Source organism: Pan paniscus, chromosome 9, assembly GCF_029289425.2.
Source record: "Pan paniscus chromosome 9, NHGRI_mPanPan1-v2.0_pri, whole genome shotgun sequence".
Classification (NCBI taxonomy): domain Eukaryota; kingdom Metazoa; phylum Chordata; class Mammalia; order Primates; family Hominidae; genus Pan; species Pan paniscus.
In genome coordinates this window covers 112,683,679-112,703,456 of record NC_073258.2, presented here as the reverse complement: position 1 = coordinate 112,703,456, position 19,778 = coordinate 112,683,679, and the positions used below count along the sequence as shown (strand labels likewise).

Here is a 19,778-nt window from a genome sequence, read left to right as displayed (position 1 = left end):
AACTCCTGACCTCATGATCTGCCTGACTTGGTCTCCCAAAGTGCTGGGATTACAGGTGTGAGCCACCAGGCCTGGCCAATTTTTGGATTTTTTTGTAGAGACAGGGTCTCACTTTGTTGCTCAGGCTAGAACTTCTGGCCTCACCTTCCTCCCACCTTGGCCTCCCAAAGTCTGGGATTACAGGTAAACTACTGCCTGTAAACCATTGCCTTAGTGTTTTCTTGACTGTTCTTATGTATTTATTTCACCATATGAACTTTAGTGTCAATTTGTCTAACTTCCTAAAAAAGCTTCTTGGAATTTTTACTGGGATTGTATTAAACTTATAAATTAATTTAGAGAAAATTGACATATTTATGATGTTGAATCATCCTACTCAAGAATATTGTATTAGTCTGTGTTCACGCTGCTGATAAAGACATACCCGAGACTGGGAAGAAAAAGAGATTTTAAGACGGGCATGGTGGCTCATGCCTATAATCCCAGCACTTTGGGAGGCTGAGGCGGGCAGATCACTTGAGGTCAGGAGTTCAAGACCAGCCTGCCCAACATGGTGAAACCCCATCTGTACTAAAAATACAAAAATTAGCCAGGTGTGGTGGCACGCACTTGTAATCCCATCTTCTCAGGAGGCTGAGGTAGGAGAACTGCTTGAACCTAGGAGGTGGAAATCGCAGCAAGCCAAGATCATGCTACTATACTCCAACCTGGGTGACAGAGTGAGACTCCATCACAAAAAAAAAAAAAAGTTTTAATGGACTTATAGTTCCACATCACTAAGGAAGCCTCACAATCATGGCAGAAGGCAAGGAGGAGCAAGTCACATTTTACATGGATGGCAGCAGACAAAAAGAGAGACAGAGTTTGTGCAGGGAAACTCTGCCTCATAAGCCATCAGATCTCGTGAGGTTTATTCACTATCATGAGAACAGCATAGGAAAGACCTGCCCCCATGATTCAATTACTTCCCATTGGGTCCCACAACACATGGGAATTCAAGAAGAGATTTGGGTGGGGACATAGCCAAACTATATCATTTTGGGGCCCCTGGCCACTCCCAAATCTCATGGATATTCATAAATAATATTAGTCTGTAGTTTTTTTTTGCACCATCTCTATAATGTTTAGATATAAATATTACATTTCATAAAAACTTTTAGGAAAGTCTTCATTTTCTTTAATTTTTAATTTTTATAGGTATACAGTAGGTGTACATATTTACGGGTTTTCCTTCATTGTCAATGCTCTGAAATAATTTACACAACATTGTGTCCATCTGATATTTGACTGTTTAGTAGAATTACCCATGAGATAATCTGGGCCTGTACTTTTTTGAGGAATAATTCCTTAATAGGGTTCTCTAATTCTTCTATAGAAATTGGTTTGTTTAAACTTCCATTTTCTATCAATTTTGGTAATCAGTATTTACCTAAGAAATTATCCATTTCATCAAAGTTTTTGAATGTATTTGCACAGAGGACTGCAAAGTCTGTTGTAATTACTTTTTCTGTTTCAGTGGCTATTTTTCTATTGTCATTTCTTATTTTGTGTATTTGTATTTTCTCCCTTTTTTTTCTTATTTATGCTAGCTAGTAGTTTGTCTATTTTGGTAATTTATTTTAAAAAACCTTAAAAGCAAACTGGTTTGAAGAATTACTGCTATTCCACAGAAGAGTGACTATAGGCAGCAATAATGTTGTACATTTTAAAGTAACTAAAAGTATAATTAGGTTATTTGTAACACAAAGAAAGGATAAATGTTTGTGGTGATGGATACCCCATTTACACTGATATGATTATTATACATCATAAGCCTATATCACAATACCTCATGTACCCCATAAATATATACACCTACTGGTTGGGCACAGTAGTTCATGCCTATGATCCCAGCACTTTGGGAGGCTGAGGCAGGTGGGTAAGCTGAGGTCAGGAGTTCAAGACCAGTCTGGCCAACATGGTGAAACACTGTCTCTACTAAAAATACAAAAATTAGCTGGGCATGGTGGCACACGCCTGTAATCCCAGCTACTCGGGAGGCTGAGGCAGGAGAATCGCTTGAACCTGAGAGGCAGAGGTTGCAGTGAGCCAAGATCATGCCATTGCACTCCAGCCTGGGCGACAAGAGTGAAACTCTGTCTCAAAAAAAAAAAAAAAATATATATATATATATATATATATATATTTTATACAAAATATATTTTGTATATATATATACAAAAAATATATATATATATACCTACTTTGTACCCACAAAAATAAAAAATAAAATAAGAAATATTGCTTTCAATTTAAGTCTCTCTAAAACTGTAATACCTAGAACCAAGCACAATACTCTAGGTATAAAACCAGATACTCAGCTTCTTCATTCAAGATAATTCATATTCTTTTCTTTTCTTTTTCTTTTTTTTTTTTGTCACATTGGTGACTCACACTAAACTGTCAACCAAAACCCCTAAATAATTTTTAACACATTTTGCTGTTAAACCATATCCCTTCCATCTTTGAGCTTGTAAAATTGGTTTTCTTGATCCACATTTGCCTTTAATAAATTTCACCTTGTTAGATTGTGTCTCAAGAGATCCTGTCATTCCATGCATTCATTTATTCAAGTCAACATATTCTTGAGTCCCTACTATCTGCCAGGCATTGTGCCAAGGTCAGTGCTTACAGGCACATAAATAACGGATACAAAGTGATTGCTGCTACAAGGGAGACACGTTTAAAAAAAAAGCTATTTATGCAGAGAAGGAGCAACAGGATGGAAGGCTGGGGGAATTAGGAAAAGGTCAACAGGGAAGGAGACATTTGGCTGGTTCTTTATGGATGTCTGCCAATTGCAGAGAGGACAAGGGCAGAGGTGACGGAAGGAGGAAGGGTCAGAAGACACATAGTATCTTAGAAGAACAGCCAGTTGAGGGGGTAGCGTGTGGGCGGAGCAGGTGATAATGTTGGAGAAACAGGTCTGCCCACGACCACCAGCACTTAGACTAAGGCTTAATGACCTTCAACAGGAAAGTGTGAAGTTGTGAAACAGGAGAGTGAAACTGTGTGACCGGCATCTTGGAATAGAAAGAACAGCATACAGATTGAAGAAGCCAACAAGGAGCCCAGGCAATAATTCAAGCAAGAGAAGATAAGCACCTAAACTGAAGCAGCACCAGCGAGCAAAGGACAAACTCCAGAAACAAGCCAGAGATGACTGACAGAATGTAGGGAGCGACAAAAAGAGGGTCCAAAATGTTGGACCCGAATGACTGGCTGGCTGGTGATGCTTTAACTGGGATGGAGAAGACATGAAGAACAAGCACTGGGGAAAAGTCAATGGCTCGGTTTTGAGAGAGTCTGAACTATTTGTAGAACACCAGAGTATAGATGTTCCACAGCCAGTTGGCAAAACACAGGTCTAGAGCCCAAGAGCTGGGGGCGGGGTGGGAGATCCATGTTTGAGAGTATCTAGATAAGTTTGCCAATGAGATAACTGCCATCTACCTACCAAGCACTTACTACATGCCAGGTATTGTGCTAAGCACTTTGCTACATCCCTTATACATATATTTTCCCTTCACATTGACCCTGCGAGGAAATAGTTTTCCCATTTGACAGATGTGGAAACCAAGGTTCAGAGGAATATGCCCACAGTTGCAGGGCTGCTCAGTGACAGAACAAGGGTTTGAATTCAGTGATGACGCTAAATCCTGGGCTCTACAGCATCCCAAAAGATAAGGTGAGCTCTAAGAGTTATTTGGCAGATGAGGAAATGGGAGGGATCATGATGCATCAAGGTTTCCGAGAAGAGGAAAAGAGCTGCGTCCTCTGATCAGGAGTGTGGGGAAGTGCGGAGGTGGGAAGAGGGAAGCTGAAGGAGTTCAAATGCAGCTGTCCCTCAAGTCCTTCCTTCCTATGAAGTAGGCCAGTTTATCTGCTGAGGGTGAAAGGGACAGGGAGAATGAAGGAGGCTTCAGGAAAGGGTCAGAGACTTGCGGCAGACCCTGTAAGAAGATGGAAAGAACACTGACTGCTAAAGATTCCTGGCAGCACCAAGCACTCAGCTAGGACTGGAAATCATCATTTTGTAATTGAATTAATCAGCAAGGTTGTATGATTTGCTCTAGACCTGCTCAGCAGGACTGGGCCATGAGCAGGGGAAACCAAGGATGGGCTAATCTAGGACTGAAAATCATCAGAGGAGAGGCAGTGACCACCGGGGCAAAGGAAGTGAGCGTGGTGTTGAAAGTGCTTGAAGTGACTGACAGTAAAGTCTGGGCCAGGGAGAAGAAATTAAGAGACAGTGGATAAGCCTTAAGAAGGTAGAGGACAGGAAGGAAAGGAGAACTTGATGGAATGAAAAAAATAATTTTAATGGGAATGTAGGACTGTGAAAACTGGGGTTTTGAGCAGAGTAGAGTTTCAGAGTTCAAGATTTCAGGGATGGGAAAATTCTGTAGAGTAAGTTCCAAGTGTGGCCTTGTAGAAGTGGCATGGAGGGGGACAATCATTACAGTGGGGACAGTCCAGGAACTGGGAGGCTAGACTGTGGATCCTGAAGTCCTGTCTAGAGAGTGTTAGAGACTAAGGTGCTGAGGCTATTTGGCATTCTGTCCAGATCCAAGTTACTTTATTCTTTTCTCTTTTTTTAAATTTTTGATTTTTGTAGAGATGGAGTCCTTGCTATGTTGCCCAGGCTAGTCTCGAACTCCTGGCCTCAAGCCATCCTCCTGCCTTGGCCTCCCAAAACACTGAAATTATAGGTGTGAGCCACCATACCCGGCCTTCATGTAACTTTAAAAACTAGTTTGTCTTCAATTAAATCATTGATGAAAAAATTTTAGTTGAAGATAAGCCTTTGGCATGTCATCACTGTGTTTGCATGCTGACGTGAATCTGTTCAATGGCATCTAACAGCGATCAGAGCTTCACAAGTGAATAGGGCTAGTCTTATCCACAGATGAAGGGTTATACTACCCTTCTTTAGGCTGCTGCCTCTCCCTTTATGTCTAATTTAGGGAGACAAGCACTAAACTGTATGTCTCTCTTCGACCTGAAGATATCTGTACTTCTCATCCAAGGGGCAGGCAAGACCCTGTTCTTCCTATAAATGCCCACTGCCAGCTCTGAAGAAACTGACTTAAGGACAAAGTAGACACTTGTAAAGGCCAGCCATGCCATCCACTTCTCCCACAAAGCAGTTTTGTCTTCAAAGAGGCCTGTGGGGCAAGCCTGGGCCCTGAGTGGCTCTGCTGCTTGATTTGAACAATATATTAGGGCTTCTCTTTCTGTAGCAGATGAAATACCATATGCCTTTTACAGGAGGCTGTTACTCTCTGAAAGGTGGACTAGTAGTTTCATTTCTTCATTTTTTTTGGCCTCATTATTTTTTAAAATTATAACTTGTGTAAGAAGCAGATATGTAAAATAGGGAAAAGCAGGGCTTCTCTGATTAGGCCAGGGTCGGGAGTCCAAAACCCAGCTCACTCTTCCTGTGTTTCTCCACCCTCAAGCCCCCACCCCTACTCTCCAGCCATCTAAAGTAATTTAAGGGCTTCACACAGCAGCTGAAAACAAGAACCAAAACAAATATAAACACCAAAAGAAAAAAAAACTGCATTTTGTTTCCTTCTAACACTATCATTTTACAAGTCTATTATTCAGTGACAAAAAGATACAACAGGCTCAGCAAAATGAAAATATCTGGAATATTGAGAAATAGATCTTGCTTATTCTGGGGACAGTGTCCATAGGCACTCAGAATGGTCCAGCATTTGGCATACCATTGTAGGCTTTTCTGCAATACAGCCTCTAACAAAATTAGGCTGTCCCAAATCCCTGTTCACAGAACTGTTTACCTTCATACTAAGAAGGTTGGGAAAACACCAAAATCTGCATGTGGCGTGTGCCCAGGCCGACTTCAATGAGTTCCTGCTATGACACCTAAAGTTCTTAAGAGGTTCTCCAAAATAAACAAAGGAAAAAAAACATGTTGGCTGGGTGCAGTGGCTCATGCCTGTAATTCTAGCACTTTGGGAGGCTGAGGTAGGCAGATCACTTGAGGCCAGCAATTACAGACTAGCTTGGCCAGCATGGCAAAACTCCGTCTCTACTAAAAATACAAAAAAACTGACCAGGTGCAGTGGCTCACACCTGTAATCCCAGCACTTTGGGAGGCCAAGGTGGGCAGATAGCTTGAGGTCAGGAGTTCGAGACCAGCCTGGCCAACATGGCAAAGCCCCATTTCTAATACAAATACAAAAATTAGCCTGTAATCCCAGCACTTTGGGAGGCCAAGGCGGGCGGATCATGAGGTCAGGAGATCGAGACCATCCTGGCTAACACGGTGAAACCCCGTCTCTACTAAAAATACAAAAAATTAGCTGGGCACAGTGGCAGGCGCCTGTGGTCCCAGCTACTCGGGAGGCTGAGGCAGGAGAATGGCGGGAACCCAGGAGGCGGAGCTTGCAGTGAGCCGAGATCGCACCACTGCAGTCCGGCCTGGGCGAAAGGGCGAGACTCCATCTCAAAAAAAAAAAAAAATACAAAAATTAGCCGGGCGTGGTGGCAGGCGCCTATAATCCCAGCTACTTGGGAGGCTAAGGCAGGAGAATCACTTGAACCCAGGAGGCGGAGTTTGCAGTGACCCAAGATCGTGCCACTGCACTTCAGCATGAGCGACAGAACGAGACTCCATCTCAAAAAAAAAAAAAAAAAAAATTAACCGGGCTGGTGGTGTATGCCTGTAATTCCAGCTACTTGGGAGGCTGAGGCACAAGAATCCTTTGACCCCAGGATGCAGAGGTTGCAGGGAGCTGAGATCATGCCACTGCACTCCAGCCTGGGCAACAGAGCAAGACTCTGTCTCAAAAAAAATCCATGTCAGCAAGGCCTGTGGTTGTTCTATGTGTACTAAATGTGTCTGTGACAGAACCAAGTGTGCCTTCCTTATTCAGGAAAAGAAAAAGTATTGAACACACCAGCACAAAGTCAGAAAACTAAACAAATAAATGAAGCTCTTTCGCATAACAATTAAAAAAAAAAAGAATTATATTTTGATTATGACCCTGGATCTTGGTCAAGAGAGGCAAAGTAGGAATGATCAGATTCCAGCTAGGCTTACAGTGATAGTGTAGCTAACAGCTCCTGGGGTAGCTGCCCAGCCCACAATGATTCCCTCTTCTTTAAGAACCCTCCTCTGTGCACACAGTGGTGGGTCCTATGACCAGGTTGGTATTGTATCACCCCCTCCACTGGTCACACTTGATTGGTCTGGCAAAGTTGATTGGTGAAAGCCAGCCAATCCCTGGAACTTTCTGAACTGGCATTTAGGAATAGAATCAGTCTTCCTCCTCCTCCCTTATCTCTCTCAAAGCTGTAAGATATAAAACTTAGACGTTGCCATAGGCCATGCTGCCCACCTGAGAAGGAAAAACCAGCTCTAGTAAATGGGAATAAAGCCAGCATAGAAAGAAGCAGACAAGAGGCAGAGAACAGAGGAAGAGATCCTGCCAGTGTCAGAGTTCTTGATTTCATTGTTTCTGCTGCATCCCTGCCCTTTCCATGGTTTAGTTTTTCTGCCTTTCCTTGGATTCCATGAGTCAATAACGTCCACTTCCTATCCCTGCTAGTTCAAGTTGGGTTTTTGGCACTTGTAACCAAACTAATTTTTTAAAAAAGACCAAGACAGTTGGTACATACTACGTGTGTGACAGTGTTGAACTAATCTCAGTCTGGAGTTTCATGACTAATTTGTTCTAAGGAAGCTAAAAGGATGCCAGTGTAATAAATGTCTAGAACAACTGAAGGTTTTCATGGTAACCACCCTCTGAGTCAGGCCTCAGAAGAAGTCAGTCAGTAGACATAACAAGAGTTAAAACTGTCTGAGAAGGATTTTGGCTTGATGAGACTGGACCCCTCTAAAGTTGTGAGAGCAGTGATAGTACCAAGAAGTGGCCGGTGGAAGGAGGCTTTAGCAATCCCATAATCTCCATCAGCTTCCTCCAAGACACTCCAAATAACCCTATGATTTTAGGTAAAAGTCTTCTAGTATAGACAATTCCATCCAAAATCTTCATTTGTGCAGGAAATCTTGACCTTGAAAGCTTTCTTGCCACCAAATGTAACCTTCTTCCTGTTTTTCTTTGGGACCTGCCCTTCCTTCCAAACAGGTTTGTAAGCCGAGCCTCAGTTCTCTATCTCCTCCAAGACTCAAGCTCACAAAATTCCTGCAGGGGACTTATTTGCTAGAGTTGCGAAAGCACCAATGGGGCTTCACCAGGGAAGTATGTGGTATCTACTGTTCTTAGAGCAGAAACAGCCAAGGAGGCGGCTCTATGTTTTCCTGCTGGCAACAAGAAAAGCAAACAAGAAAAGCAGAGAGCTTTTGTGGTATGCTAGAGAGACAGTTCAGGAGGAGACATGAATGGCTCAGGAAGGAAATTAGTTTTACAGTGAAACCAGATACCTGTTTAGAACTCTGAGACCCTCCAGCAGCAGGAGATGAGGAGATGAGGGTGGGGAAGTTGCTGAGAAACTAAGAGCAAGGCTAGAGATTTAGAAACCTTATGTTATTATTGGCCTAAATTCTGCCAGTAAACACCCTACTGTATTTCTTTTCTATTAACTCTTTCAGCCCTTTACTGAACCTGGAAAAGCTATTTGTTCATTGAATTTGATGGTTAATTGGGTACAAATAAAGTTCACACGTAAAAATATCCTTGAATTTCTTCTTCCTTTCACGGACAGGTTCTTTGTACAGAAGTCTCCCTTACCCATAGTTTTTCTTTCCACAGTTTCAACCACCCATGGTCAACCACCGTCTGAATATATTAAATAGAAAATACCAGAAATGGGCCAGGCGCAGTGGCTCATGCCTGTAATCCCAGCACTTTGGGAGGCTGAGGTGGGCGGATCACGAAGTCAGGAGATCGAGACCATCCTGGATAACACGGTGAAATCCCATCTCTACTAAAAATACAAAAAAATTAGCCAGGCATGGTGGCACACACCTGTAGTCCCAGCTACTCGGGAGGCTGAGGCAGGAGAATTGCTTGAACCCAGGAAGCGGAGGTTGCAGTGAGCCAAGATTGCGCCACTGCACTCCAGCCTAGGGGACAGAGCAAGCCTCCGTCTCAAAAAAACAAAACAAAAAAAAGAGAGAAAGAAAATTCCAAAAATAATTCCTAAGCTTTAAATCGTAGCTGGGCGCGGTGGTTCATGCCTGTAATCCCAGCATTTTGGGAGGCTGAGGCAGGTGGATCACCTGAGGTCAGGAGCTCGAGACCAGCCTGGCCAACATGGCGAAACCCTGTCTCTACTAAAACTACAAAAATTAGCCAGGTGTGGTAGCACATGCCTATAGTCCCAGCTACTGGGGAGACTGAGGCAGGAGAATCGCTTGAGCCCAAGAGGTGCGAGGCGGAGGTTGCAGTGAGCTGAGATCACATCACTGCACTCCAGCCTGGGTGACAGAGTGAGACACTGTCTCAAAAAATAAATAAATTGAAATCAAAATTTAAAAAATAATAATAAATAAATTGTCCAACACTCTGAGTAGTGTGATGAAATCTCGTGCCATCCCACTCTGTTTCACCCAAGACGTGACTCATCCCTTTGTCCAGCATATTCAAGCTGTCTATGCTACCCGTCATCTTCTTATTGGAACGACTGCCAAGGTATCGCAGTGCTTGTGTTCAAGTTGCCCTTGTTTTACTCTATAATGGCCTCAAAGTAAATTAAATTTGTGGGTAGAAAACATGAAGAGAAACAGGCTCCGACTGATGGCAGTCAGGTTCAGTACCATCCACGGTTTCAGGCATCCACTGGGGGTCTTGAGATGGATGTCCCTTGGATAAGGGAAGATTAATATATTAGTATTCAGCCCAGTGGTCAAAAGATAATATATCAGAAAGTAAAGAGCTAAAGATTTTCTGAAAGATATCATCTCCTAAACTTATTTTTAAATTTCCATCAGTTATGAGTCCCCAAACACTCTCTGCTCCTTCACAAGTGCATGTTACAAGGTAAGTGCTCAATAAATGCATGTGAATGAATGGATGAATGAAGTATCACTCTATAGTCTAGGGGTGTCCCTCATCCTAGAAATAGGAGATAAGAGCCCACCCTCAGGGCCTGTGGAATTGGTTCTCTATTCCCTTACCACATCTAGCTAATATCCATGACCACTTTAATGGAGCTTGGTTTGGGGGATAACAAACAAGAAAATGCATTCAGGAAAGTGTCAGTTTTAGCCTTTGGTCCTTACAGCCTAGACAACAAGGCCAATCATGACAGATGAAGCCTTTCTAGTGTTCCCTAGATCCTCTGAACCGCCTCGGGGAGTGGCACCTGGCTAACAGTGCCCTATCACTGCTCCACATGCCTGGCCAACTCATCACTCACCACGAGGAACATAAAGCTGCCTGATAGCCTGCTGCCAGGGTGCATCTGTTTAGCTGGCATTGCCTCCTGTGGGAATGAAGCCAATGAGCCTGGGTGGGGAAAGGAGAAATCAGGCAGGATAGAAAAAAGAAGGTTGGGGAATCTGGTGCTGAGTTGCTCTGTAGACTTAACAAGCCTTTAATTTCTACAGCAAAGCACAGAGGAGTTCATTGTGAAAATGTCTGGAAGCCTCTAATTGGCCCAGTGTTGACGCCACCGCTACTCTATGGAGGGCACAAGGCCCTTAGGAGCAATGTTTCACTTTCCAATCTTCTTCCTCACTCACTCTATGTCCCCCTTATGGAGATGAGACCAGACCAAAACTCTTCGTGGGTGTGTGTGTGTGTGTTTTGTTTCGTTTTGTTTTGAGACAGAATCTCACCCTGTTGCCCAGGCTGGAGAACAGTAGCAGGAACATGGCTCATTGCAGCCTCAACCTCCTGGGCTCAAGTGATCTACCCACTTCAGCCTCCCAAGTAGCTGGGATCCCAGGCATGCATGCCACCATGCCCAGCTCATTTTTTTTTAATTGTAGAGACAGGGTCTCACCGTGTTGCCCAGGCTGGTCTTGAACTCCCGGGCTCAAGCCATCCTCCTGCCTCAGCCTCTCAAAGTGCTGGGATTATAGGTATGAGCCACTGTGCCTGGCCTATTCCTATATTTCTAAGGGACTGCCAAGTGGATGAATCTTAATGTGAAATTTCAATTTTTACTTTTCTACTTGGAGGAAAACTGGTAGGAAAAGTCTGCCAGAACTTAAGTTCAAAAGCTTAAGGTTCGGACAACTGATTTCCTGTCAACCATCATTTTCATAAACCATTCCCCCAACTTTCAGCCCCCAGGCCATGCACACCACAGCTGGGCCTACGTTCACTCTTCCCCACAAGTAAGATTTCTGTATCACCTCAATTTTCCCAAGTTTGACACTCTGAACATCTACTGTGGCACGATCTTAGCTCACTGAAATCTCCACCTCCCAGGTTCAAGCGATTCTCCTGCCTCAGCCTCCCGAGTAGCTGGGATTACAGGCGTGAACCACAGCACCCAGCCTGTCTCTTTTTTTAAGAGATGGGTCTCTCTCTGTCATCTAAGCCGGAGTGCGGTCACCAGTCACGTGCGGTCACAGCACACTGCAGCCTCTAACTCCTCGGCTCCAGTGGTCCTCTTGCCTCAGCTTCTCAGGGAGCTGAAACGACAGGCATGCACCACCGTGCCTGGCTACTTCCTCTTCACTGGTCTGTGAGCTCCAGTAGGGCACAGACTCTATGTTATTGGACTTCTATGTATTTCCAGAGCCTGGCACAGTGACTGGCAAACACAGTAATTCAGAGAATGTCCAGTGAATGACTGCTTGCATGCATGTACCAGACGAGCAGGGAAAAAATCTGGCCTCAATGAGCAGATGGGTTGGTAAATGTTCAGTCCTTTTCATATCAGTACACCCTATCTCTCCCTATAAACTCCTTGGAAGCAGGAACTGAGTGTTTTTCAATTCTTTTATCCATCCCCTTTCAATAAACTACTGATTTATGAGTAACTAATGAATAACTGAATAAATGAATGCATATTACCCAAACCGTATTATAATCTCAAGTCGCTCAAAACCTCCCAACACAAGCACCAAAGTTGTTTTTAAAGAAAGTTCAGCCCCCCAAAAAACACTTGCAGAAATCCATGTTGGCACATTTACAACATTCATAGGACAACACCAATATCAAGCAGCAGAGAAAACAAATAGCTTTGAGGCAGATGCAGATTGGGGAGATTGTGATCTATAGGAAGCCTGGCCAAGCCATAGGAAATGGGGGATGACAGCCAGGGTGGCAGTAGCCAAAACCTGTGGATAATTTGCCATCCAAATTAACCATGCCATTCAAAGGCATTGCATTGAAAGCACTGACAAGGATCAATTCCGTGAGTTATTTGCCAGACATGTTGAGGCCAGGGCTCTGTGTAGGAAATGCGGTAAGAGAAAACTCTGTCATGCATGGCTATACATAGTGGCAAAGGATTGAGAACAGAAGCCAACAGTGGGTAGAGGGAAGCCAGGATTCAGAGGGCAGGGTTTCTCTCTGCTGCAGGGTTCCCTTATAATTAACCAATTAAGGCCAAAGCTCCATTCCCTGTGGCAGTTTTCTCTGCCATAGAGAATGAGGTCACAGCCCTAACTACACAGACCTATAAGGCATCTGGGTGATGAAGAATAGCTTTAGATGTACTTGGATCATTCCCAGGAGGTGACTGGATACATGTGTGGTATTTGTAGACTCAGTAGGAATTCTCAGAAGAATTAAAGCGTATTCTGACACTAGCTTTTAAATCACTGTTTACATCCTTATCTCAAGGACTCTAAAAAATAAATTGATATTACTGGATCGATTAAGCAACCCTGGAGGCTGGAATAGGTCAAACAGGGCCCCATGGACTCTAAAATAACCAATTACACTATTATTCAGTAGCACTAAATGTAATATTGTATGTAAAATGAATTATTTAATATAGAATGTGAAAGAATTATTTAAACTGTAAGGAACCATTCAAATTTAACATATTACTGTCATTGTTATTTAGATGATGTCAATTTTTCAGAGAAATCAAAAGTACTCATTGGCTGTCAGAGTTCAAATCTAACAGAGAGGAACAGACGTACACTAGCTTGTGGAGGGGATGGAGGGAAGTTTACAGAATGGGTAGAAAAATCAAATATCAGAGAAGGAAAAGAGGCACTACTGCATTATTCTAGAGATCAATTAATTAAAAAGTTATGCATCTGTTGTTTTTATGAAGATTCCATTACCACCACAAAAAGACCACTCTCCCATTCCCCTTTTCCCTTATGCCCTTATGTTTTTCAAGAATTGGAGGTCAGGGGATATTTATGGAAGCACCAAAGCATGAAACACACGGCCAAGCCTCTTAGTTTAGGTGGCTCTTCAGTCGAAAGGTTTCAAAGTGAAAATGAGCAGAAAACTAAGATTAGGACCAGCTCTGTGCTGGTTTCCTCCTCTTAAACAGACAGTGGGACCATCAAGAGCTGAGTTTTGTTGTTGTTGTTAAGTTGGGGCAGGAGGTATAAGACAACTAAAAGAGCTTCTGCCACAGTTGGTGAATGAGGCAGACTTACGCAGCTAAAGACCAGGGGCAGCCCAAAGGCAGAGAGTGAGAAAAGAGGAACCAGAATATTGGAATCACTCAGAGGTAGGCTTCCCGGCTCTTCTGTGTTTCAACTCTTAGACTACAGCTCTTTGTTAACAATCCCCTTAAGTGTGTTCAGACAGGAAGGATGCAAAGATGAGGTGCCCTGCAGTGCAGACAGGATGCAAGCTCCGCCCTTCAGTGAAGGTTGTGACACCTCTTGGCCAAAGGAAAATTCCAACTCGGTTAGGTTGGGACAGCATTTCTGCAGTTTTCCTCTGTGTTAGGAACAACGCTAGGGCACAGGGGCCAGAACAGGGGAGGGTTCTGTGGCAGGTCAGGCTGCAGAGCTTCTTAATTAGAAACAGGAATTAAGGAAGGAGTCTGTAGTGCAGCTGGAGAAATAAAATCTTATACACGAATTCATGAGAATGGTTATTTCTGGGGAAAAGGCTGGAATGGGTGGGGGGAGCCAAAGGCACTTCAGTCTTGCCTATCAAATGCTCATATTTAAGAAGACAATGTAATCATATGTTGAGTAAAAACTGATTTTAAAAATCTTAAATTTCAGAGAGTCACAGAGAGAAGAAAGAGAGAGATGGAAGGAAAAGGAGCGAGAGAGAAATGAAGAAAGGCACAACTAACAGCCTAGGTTTCCCTGGATGCTGGGCTAAGACAACCCGCAGGAGTAGGGCTTAGCTGCAGTCGAAGACGTATGGAGCAAATCTTGAGGGGGAAGCATCCCAAACCAGAATTTCCTGGGTCACAAGAAAAGCAAATGCAATAAACAGAATTGTAAAAGAAACAAGTGGGGAGGAAATGACCCCTTGTCGGCCCTAGCCCATCTTGCCTGTCAGATTGAGGCCCCAGTTCCTCTGCTCTCACATGGACCGGTGCACGCGCTGGCTCCCTGGACCCAGGACCCAGGTCCCCCTCTCGCTCAGTAGCTCCTCTCAGACAACCATGTCCTTGATTGCAGAGAAATCTACTGCCCCGCACTCAGAAAGAGATTCAGACATGAAGAGGGCACTTCACATGGACCATCTACAGTCCCCTGCCCTCTCAAACTTTCTACCAATGCAGTACCACTCCACCCTCCCTTGGCTCCGCTGGTTAGCTCCTGATATAGATGAGCACTTTTGCCAAATATCCAGGGATTCCCTGAGGATTTCCTTGGAGAGAGAAGGTCTAGGGAGGATGGAGACCCCCTCTTCTGGAAGGAGGTGATTTCTGAATTTGTGGTCCTGTCCTCTTGGGCTCAGGTAAGCTACCAGGGAAGGTCATGGCCCAGCTTAGCTGTGGGCAGGCAGCCCTTCTGATTTCTCCTGGTTCACCCATCTGCACCGTAAGTACCACCTTAGCCCCTTTGGGGTTCTGGGGGCGATTTGCTCTGGGGTCCCCAGAGGATGGGGGAGGAGGAGGACCCCTTCCGGAGACTGGGCGGGAGACGCTGGGGGAGGGGAGCTGAGGAGTGGGAGGAGCAGGACAGTTACCTCATTGAAGCCCTCCTGCAGGACGTCCAGTAAGTTCCCTCGGGTCAGGCAGGCTAGCATTGTTCCTGCTGGGGGCTCCCCGGGCGGGGTCTCCAGCCCGGCGGCCGCCGCCGCCTCCTCCTCCTCCCTCTGCACACAAAGGCTCTCGGCTCAGCTCATTGGGATCCCTCCGGAGTCCCGCATGCCACTTACTGGAAACCTAGACTGGAGCCAAACTAGCGGCTTGCACTGGGCATGCTCGCACGGGGGCCTCCGCTGGAGGGGCCCGGCGCGGTCGCGGTTCCTATGGAAACAACTGGGCGCGCACTAGGTGGAGCGGCGCTGCCGGGCTGCCCCCAGCCCCGCTTTCCTGCGGGAAAGCCGCACGGCCAGGCGGGCTGGCGAGGGCGCGCGCTGCACGCCCGCACGCACGCGCGCGCACACACACACACCCCCCCCGGGCCGCTGCACGGGCGTGTGTGCGTGCGCTACACACACACACACACTCACACGGCTTTTAGGCAAACGTGCTGCTGTATGTGCGCGCTGTGTGCATACACACACACACACACACATACACACATACACACACACACGTTGACAAACAGGCGGCCCGGCTGGCGTATGCATGCGCTTGCAGCCGCGCGCGCGCACACACACACCAGGCTTGCAGGCGGGTGTGCCCGCGGGGAGGGTGCGCAACACACACACACACACACACACACACACACACACACACACTGCTAACTTAAAGCCACAAACGGCCCACCAGAAGGTGGGTGGGAAAGGGAGTGAATCATAGGATTTTCCCCCAGACTAACCGAAAACAGCAACCTTTTTCCACATGGGCCCTGGACAGTGAGGTCAAGCTAAAGAAGAGGAAGCAGAAGGGAAAGAAATAAGAAAGAGAAAGAGCAGAGGAAGAAAGGGGGAAAAGAGGATAAAAAGAACTTTAGTTATTGATGGTATCAGAACACATTCAATAGAACAGTGCTAAACATCACGCAGGATCGCAACAGAAACATCAAGGATGACCAAGCCTTTTCCAAAATTTTCCTATTTCATTCTTTATAAAATAACTGCTAAAATATACAACCCATATTTTAATGTGTTTTAAAATAAATGGGCTTTAATTAAAATAAAGACTGCAAAAATGTCCTGGTGCATTTGAAAGAGGTAAAAAGCTTCCTCAAGTGAAACAGAAAGCTATTCTAGGCTGTTTCTAGCTATTCAAGTCATAGCCTTGATTATTTATTTTTAGGAATACTAGCATTTGCAACTCAGTGCAAACTCTTGTTTCTATAGGAAAACTCGAAGCTGAAAAAACATTCATTTTACATTCCACCTCGTGATCCCAGATGGAGAGGAAGGGTTTACAGAGCATTAGGGCTCAGAGAAGGTCAGGGCCTTGTCCAAGGACACAGCCAATCAGTGACAGGCAGCTCAAGGATCTAGGAGTCTACACTTATGATTTTCTGGAAGACCCAGATTCCTCCTCAAATCCTGATTAGTACCTTAGCCAGAAAAGTCAGTAATGGCTCTTATTCAACCTAATGACCTCTTCAGGTCCTTAGAGAAAAAGAAAATCCACCAAGAGCAGCCAGGCTAGCAATATCTTGTCTGAATGTCTAAAGCTGCTAAACACAAAGATGTTTCTGAAAAAGAACACATCTCCCTGACCACAACAGGCAGAGGGCAGAGGGCCAGCACAGGTGTTGAGTGGCAGCTGCTGGTTGAATGTAGTGGGTTCAATTCTGGCTAATGCTGGGGAAAAGCTAAGACACCAAATCATTCTAAACCTGAGTAGCCCACAAGTCCAAAGACCACTGTCCTTCATAATCTAGCTGAGGAATTTAACTGCCAAGAACTCCCTTTGACACTACCACACTTCGTGGTGTAACACCCCCGGAGAGTCACTAACCCATGTCAATTCAACAAGTTCCTTTATAAAGAGAAGCATGAAATTTCCAACAGCACAGACTTGCATGCAATACATCTACATGCGTAATGATGCAAAACCAAAGTACCTACTTGGTGGATCCCTGGGTAGAGGATCCTGATTGGTTGAGAGCCCCTCATGCTTTGTACACAGAGCAGAAAATATTGAGACATCAGAGGGAGATCCTGCTGACAGTTATCTATGCCAGAGGTCAGCGTTTCTCAAACAAGTCTTTGATCAAAGTAGGATCTGTGAGCTCAGTGTTTCTGGAAAAAGACTTATGAAATCACTGAATTTTAAAGCTCCAAAACATTTTGGCCCAACTTCCTTACTTGGCCCAAGTCCCTTATATCATAGAAAAAGCAACCAAGGCTAGGAGAGGTGCTCACAGTCACTCAGCAAGTCAGTATGGAAACTAAGATCTGAACCAGAGGGCTCTGAGGTCTGATCCTGTGCTCTTTGCACTGCCCATCACAGCATGCTGGAGGAATTAAGAGAGAATTGTAGTGAATTGATTTTTTTAAATGTATTATAAGGCATATGGTCCAATATTGCACTATTCCCTAAAAGTCTATAACTATACAAACCACATATTCTAGAGCAATGGTGTTCACTAGGACTGTTTGTGAAGATGGAAATGTTCTATATCTACGCTGTACAATATAGTGGCCACATGTGGCTACTGAGCACTTGAACTACAGCTAATGCAACTGTGGAACCAAAATTTTAATGGCATCTAATTTTGATTTAAATAGTACAATTTCAAAATATTCATTCTATTGTTCCCATATGACTATTAAGATGTGTTCCAAAAATTATACTATTTTACATAGTCTGCCTCTCACATTTGGAAAAAGCACAAAATTCCTGTCAGACCATATAATGTCCTTTTTTTTTTTTTTTGCTCAGAAGAGATGTTCACCACAGTTATCTTAGTTGGCCTTACAAAGTGGCTCAGATGAAGAACTGAGCTTTAGCTCCAAACAACACTAACATTTAGTATTCCTTCCATCCTCCCGATCCCACCATGTTGTAATATCAACATAAGAGCTGGGAGAGTATGAGGGCTAGCTACAAGAACTAGGAATAACTGGGACAATGATCAGGCATCCCATAGTGTTTGTATGTGGGAAAACTGCAAGCCATCTGGGTAGCTGGAACCACTTCTGCTGCTGCAGGGCTGTCATTCACTCTGCCTGGAAGCAGAGGCAAAGAAACCCAGCAAACTGCTTTCTGCATATCCCTGCCATGCTGCCTGATTTCTGAACTTATACCTGGCTTCCTCACTCCTGCATTATTTTGACAATAATGGCAGACACTTCCCCCACAAACTAAAAGCTACCCAAATATCTATATATAACAGTAATAATAGCAAAATTGAGCTTTTACTGTGTGCCAAACCCTGTACTCAGCACTTAGTATTAGCTCATTTGACTGTCACAATTACCATAAACAGTAGGATTTTTACATATAAAGAAAGAGAGGTTTGGAGAAGTAATTTGTCACAGACCCAATAGCTACTAAATGGTGAAGCCAAAGTCCAGGTTCTTAACCATTATGCAATACTGTCATATGAAGAATGCAACATTACATTACATAAGAATGCAAGATTACATTACAAAAATGTAAATCTATTTTTACTTGAAGGAATGAATGAGCCAGTGGGAGAAACATTAATCACGTCTGTTAATAAACAGAGTAAGATGTTAGCCTAAGTAAGACTTTGAGCCTTAAAATAAAACCATCGTTTGGTGAAAATATTGCCTGTGACTTCTCTCTGCATAAAAATAAGAAGTGTGAAATTTAAATCTATATAAAATGTAACACAACTATTATGGCCAATAATTCATGACTATAAAGAAACAGAAAGGCAGTTTGAATAAACAAATAATTACAATTGTCAATAAAAATATTTTAAATGACCCTCGGAATAATGTCTTTTTTTTTTTTTTTTTTTTTTTAGAGAGAGAGAGAGACAAGATCATCTCATTCTGCTGCCCAAGCTAGAATGCAGTGGCACAAAAAAATTACAAAATTAATACAAAAAAATACAAAAATTAGCCACTCATGGTGGTATGTGCCCATAGTCCCAGCTACTCAGGAGGCTGAGGTGGGAGGATCGCTTGAGCCCGGGAGGTTGAGGCTACAGTGAGCCGTGACTGCACCACTCCACTTCAGCCTGGGCAAGAGTGAGACACTGCCTCAAAAAAAGAAAAAAGGTCCGGGAGCGGTGGCTCACGCCTGTAATCCCAGTACTTTGGAAGGCCAAGGCAGAAGGCGGGCGGATCACCTGAGGTCAGGAGTCCGAGACCAGCCTGACCAACATGGAGAAACCCCCTCCCTACTAAAAATACAAAATTAGCCGAGCGTGGTGGCGCATGCCTGTAATCCCAGCTAATCTGGAGGCTGAGGCAGAAGAATCGCTTGAACCTGGGAGGTGGAGGTTGAGGTGAGCCGAGATCACACCATCGCACACCAGCCTGGGCAACAAGAGCGTAACTCCGTCTCAAAAAAAAACCAAAAGAAAACTCTAAACGGTCTAGCATGTTCTATACTGTGTCATTTAGTACTTAATTATACCTAATTTAGGAATGTGAATCTTTATCTCTTTTACTGTATTCTCAAGCCAAATATAAATAATTTTTAGTATCCTGTATTTTCCTCTCATTCATTCATACATTGTTTCATTAAACATCCATTAAATAGATACTGAGCACCTCTTATGAGTCATTATATGCCAGGTCTTATTCTTTTAGCAAAAACTTGAATAACTGACAGTTACACATAAATATACACATAAC

The 19,778-nt window shown here is 44.0% G+C and overlaps 1 protein-coding gene across 3 annotated transcripts in view; it reads right to left on the bottom strand.

Annotated features, from left to right (window-relative positions):
• The window catches only part of DIXDC1 (DIX domain containing 1), a 95,504-nt gene that overhangs the window by 69,708 nt on the left and 6,018 nt on the right, over positions 1 to 19,778 (bottom strand). Inside the window, exon 1 of one of the 3 annotated variants that reach the window (XM_003805441.6) lies at positions 15,060 to 15,702. The exons of the other annotated variants lie outside the window; for them this stretch is intronic. Within the exon in view, the coding sequence (XP_003805489.1) occupies positions 15,060 to 15,119 (60 nt within the window). The 5' untranslated portion in view covers positions 15,120 to 15,702. Of the gene's footprint in view, positions 1 to 15,059; positions 15,703 to 19,778 lie in introns of those variants that run through there. 3 annotated transcript variants of the gene reach the window in all.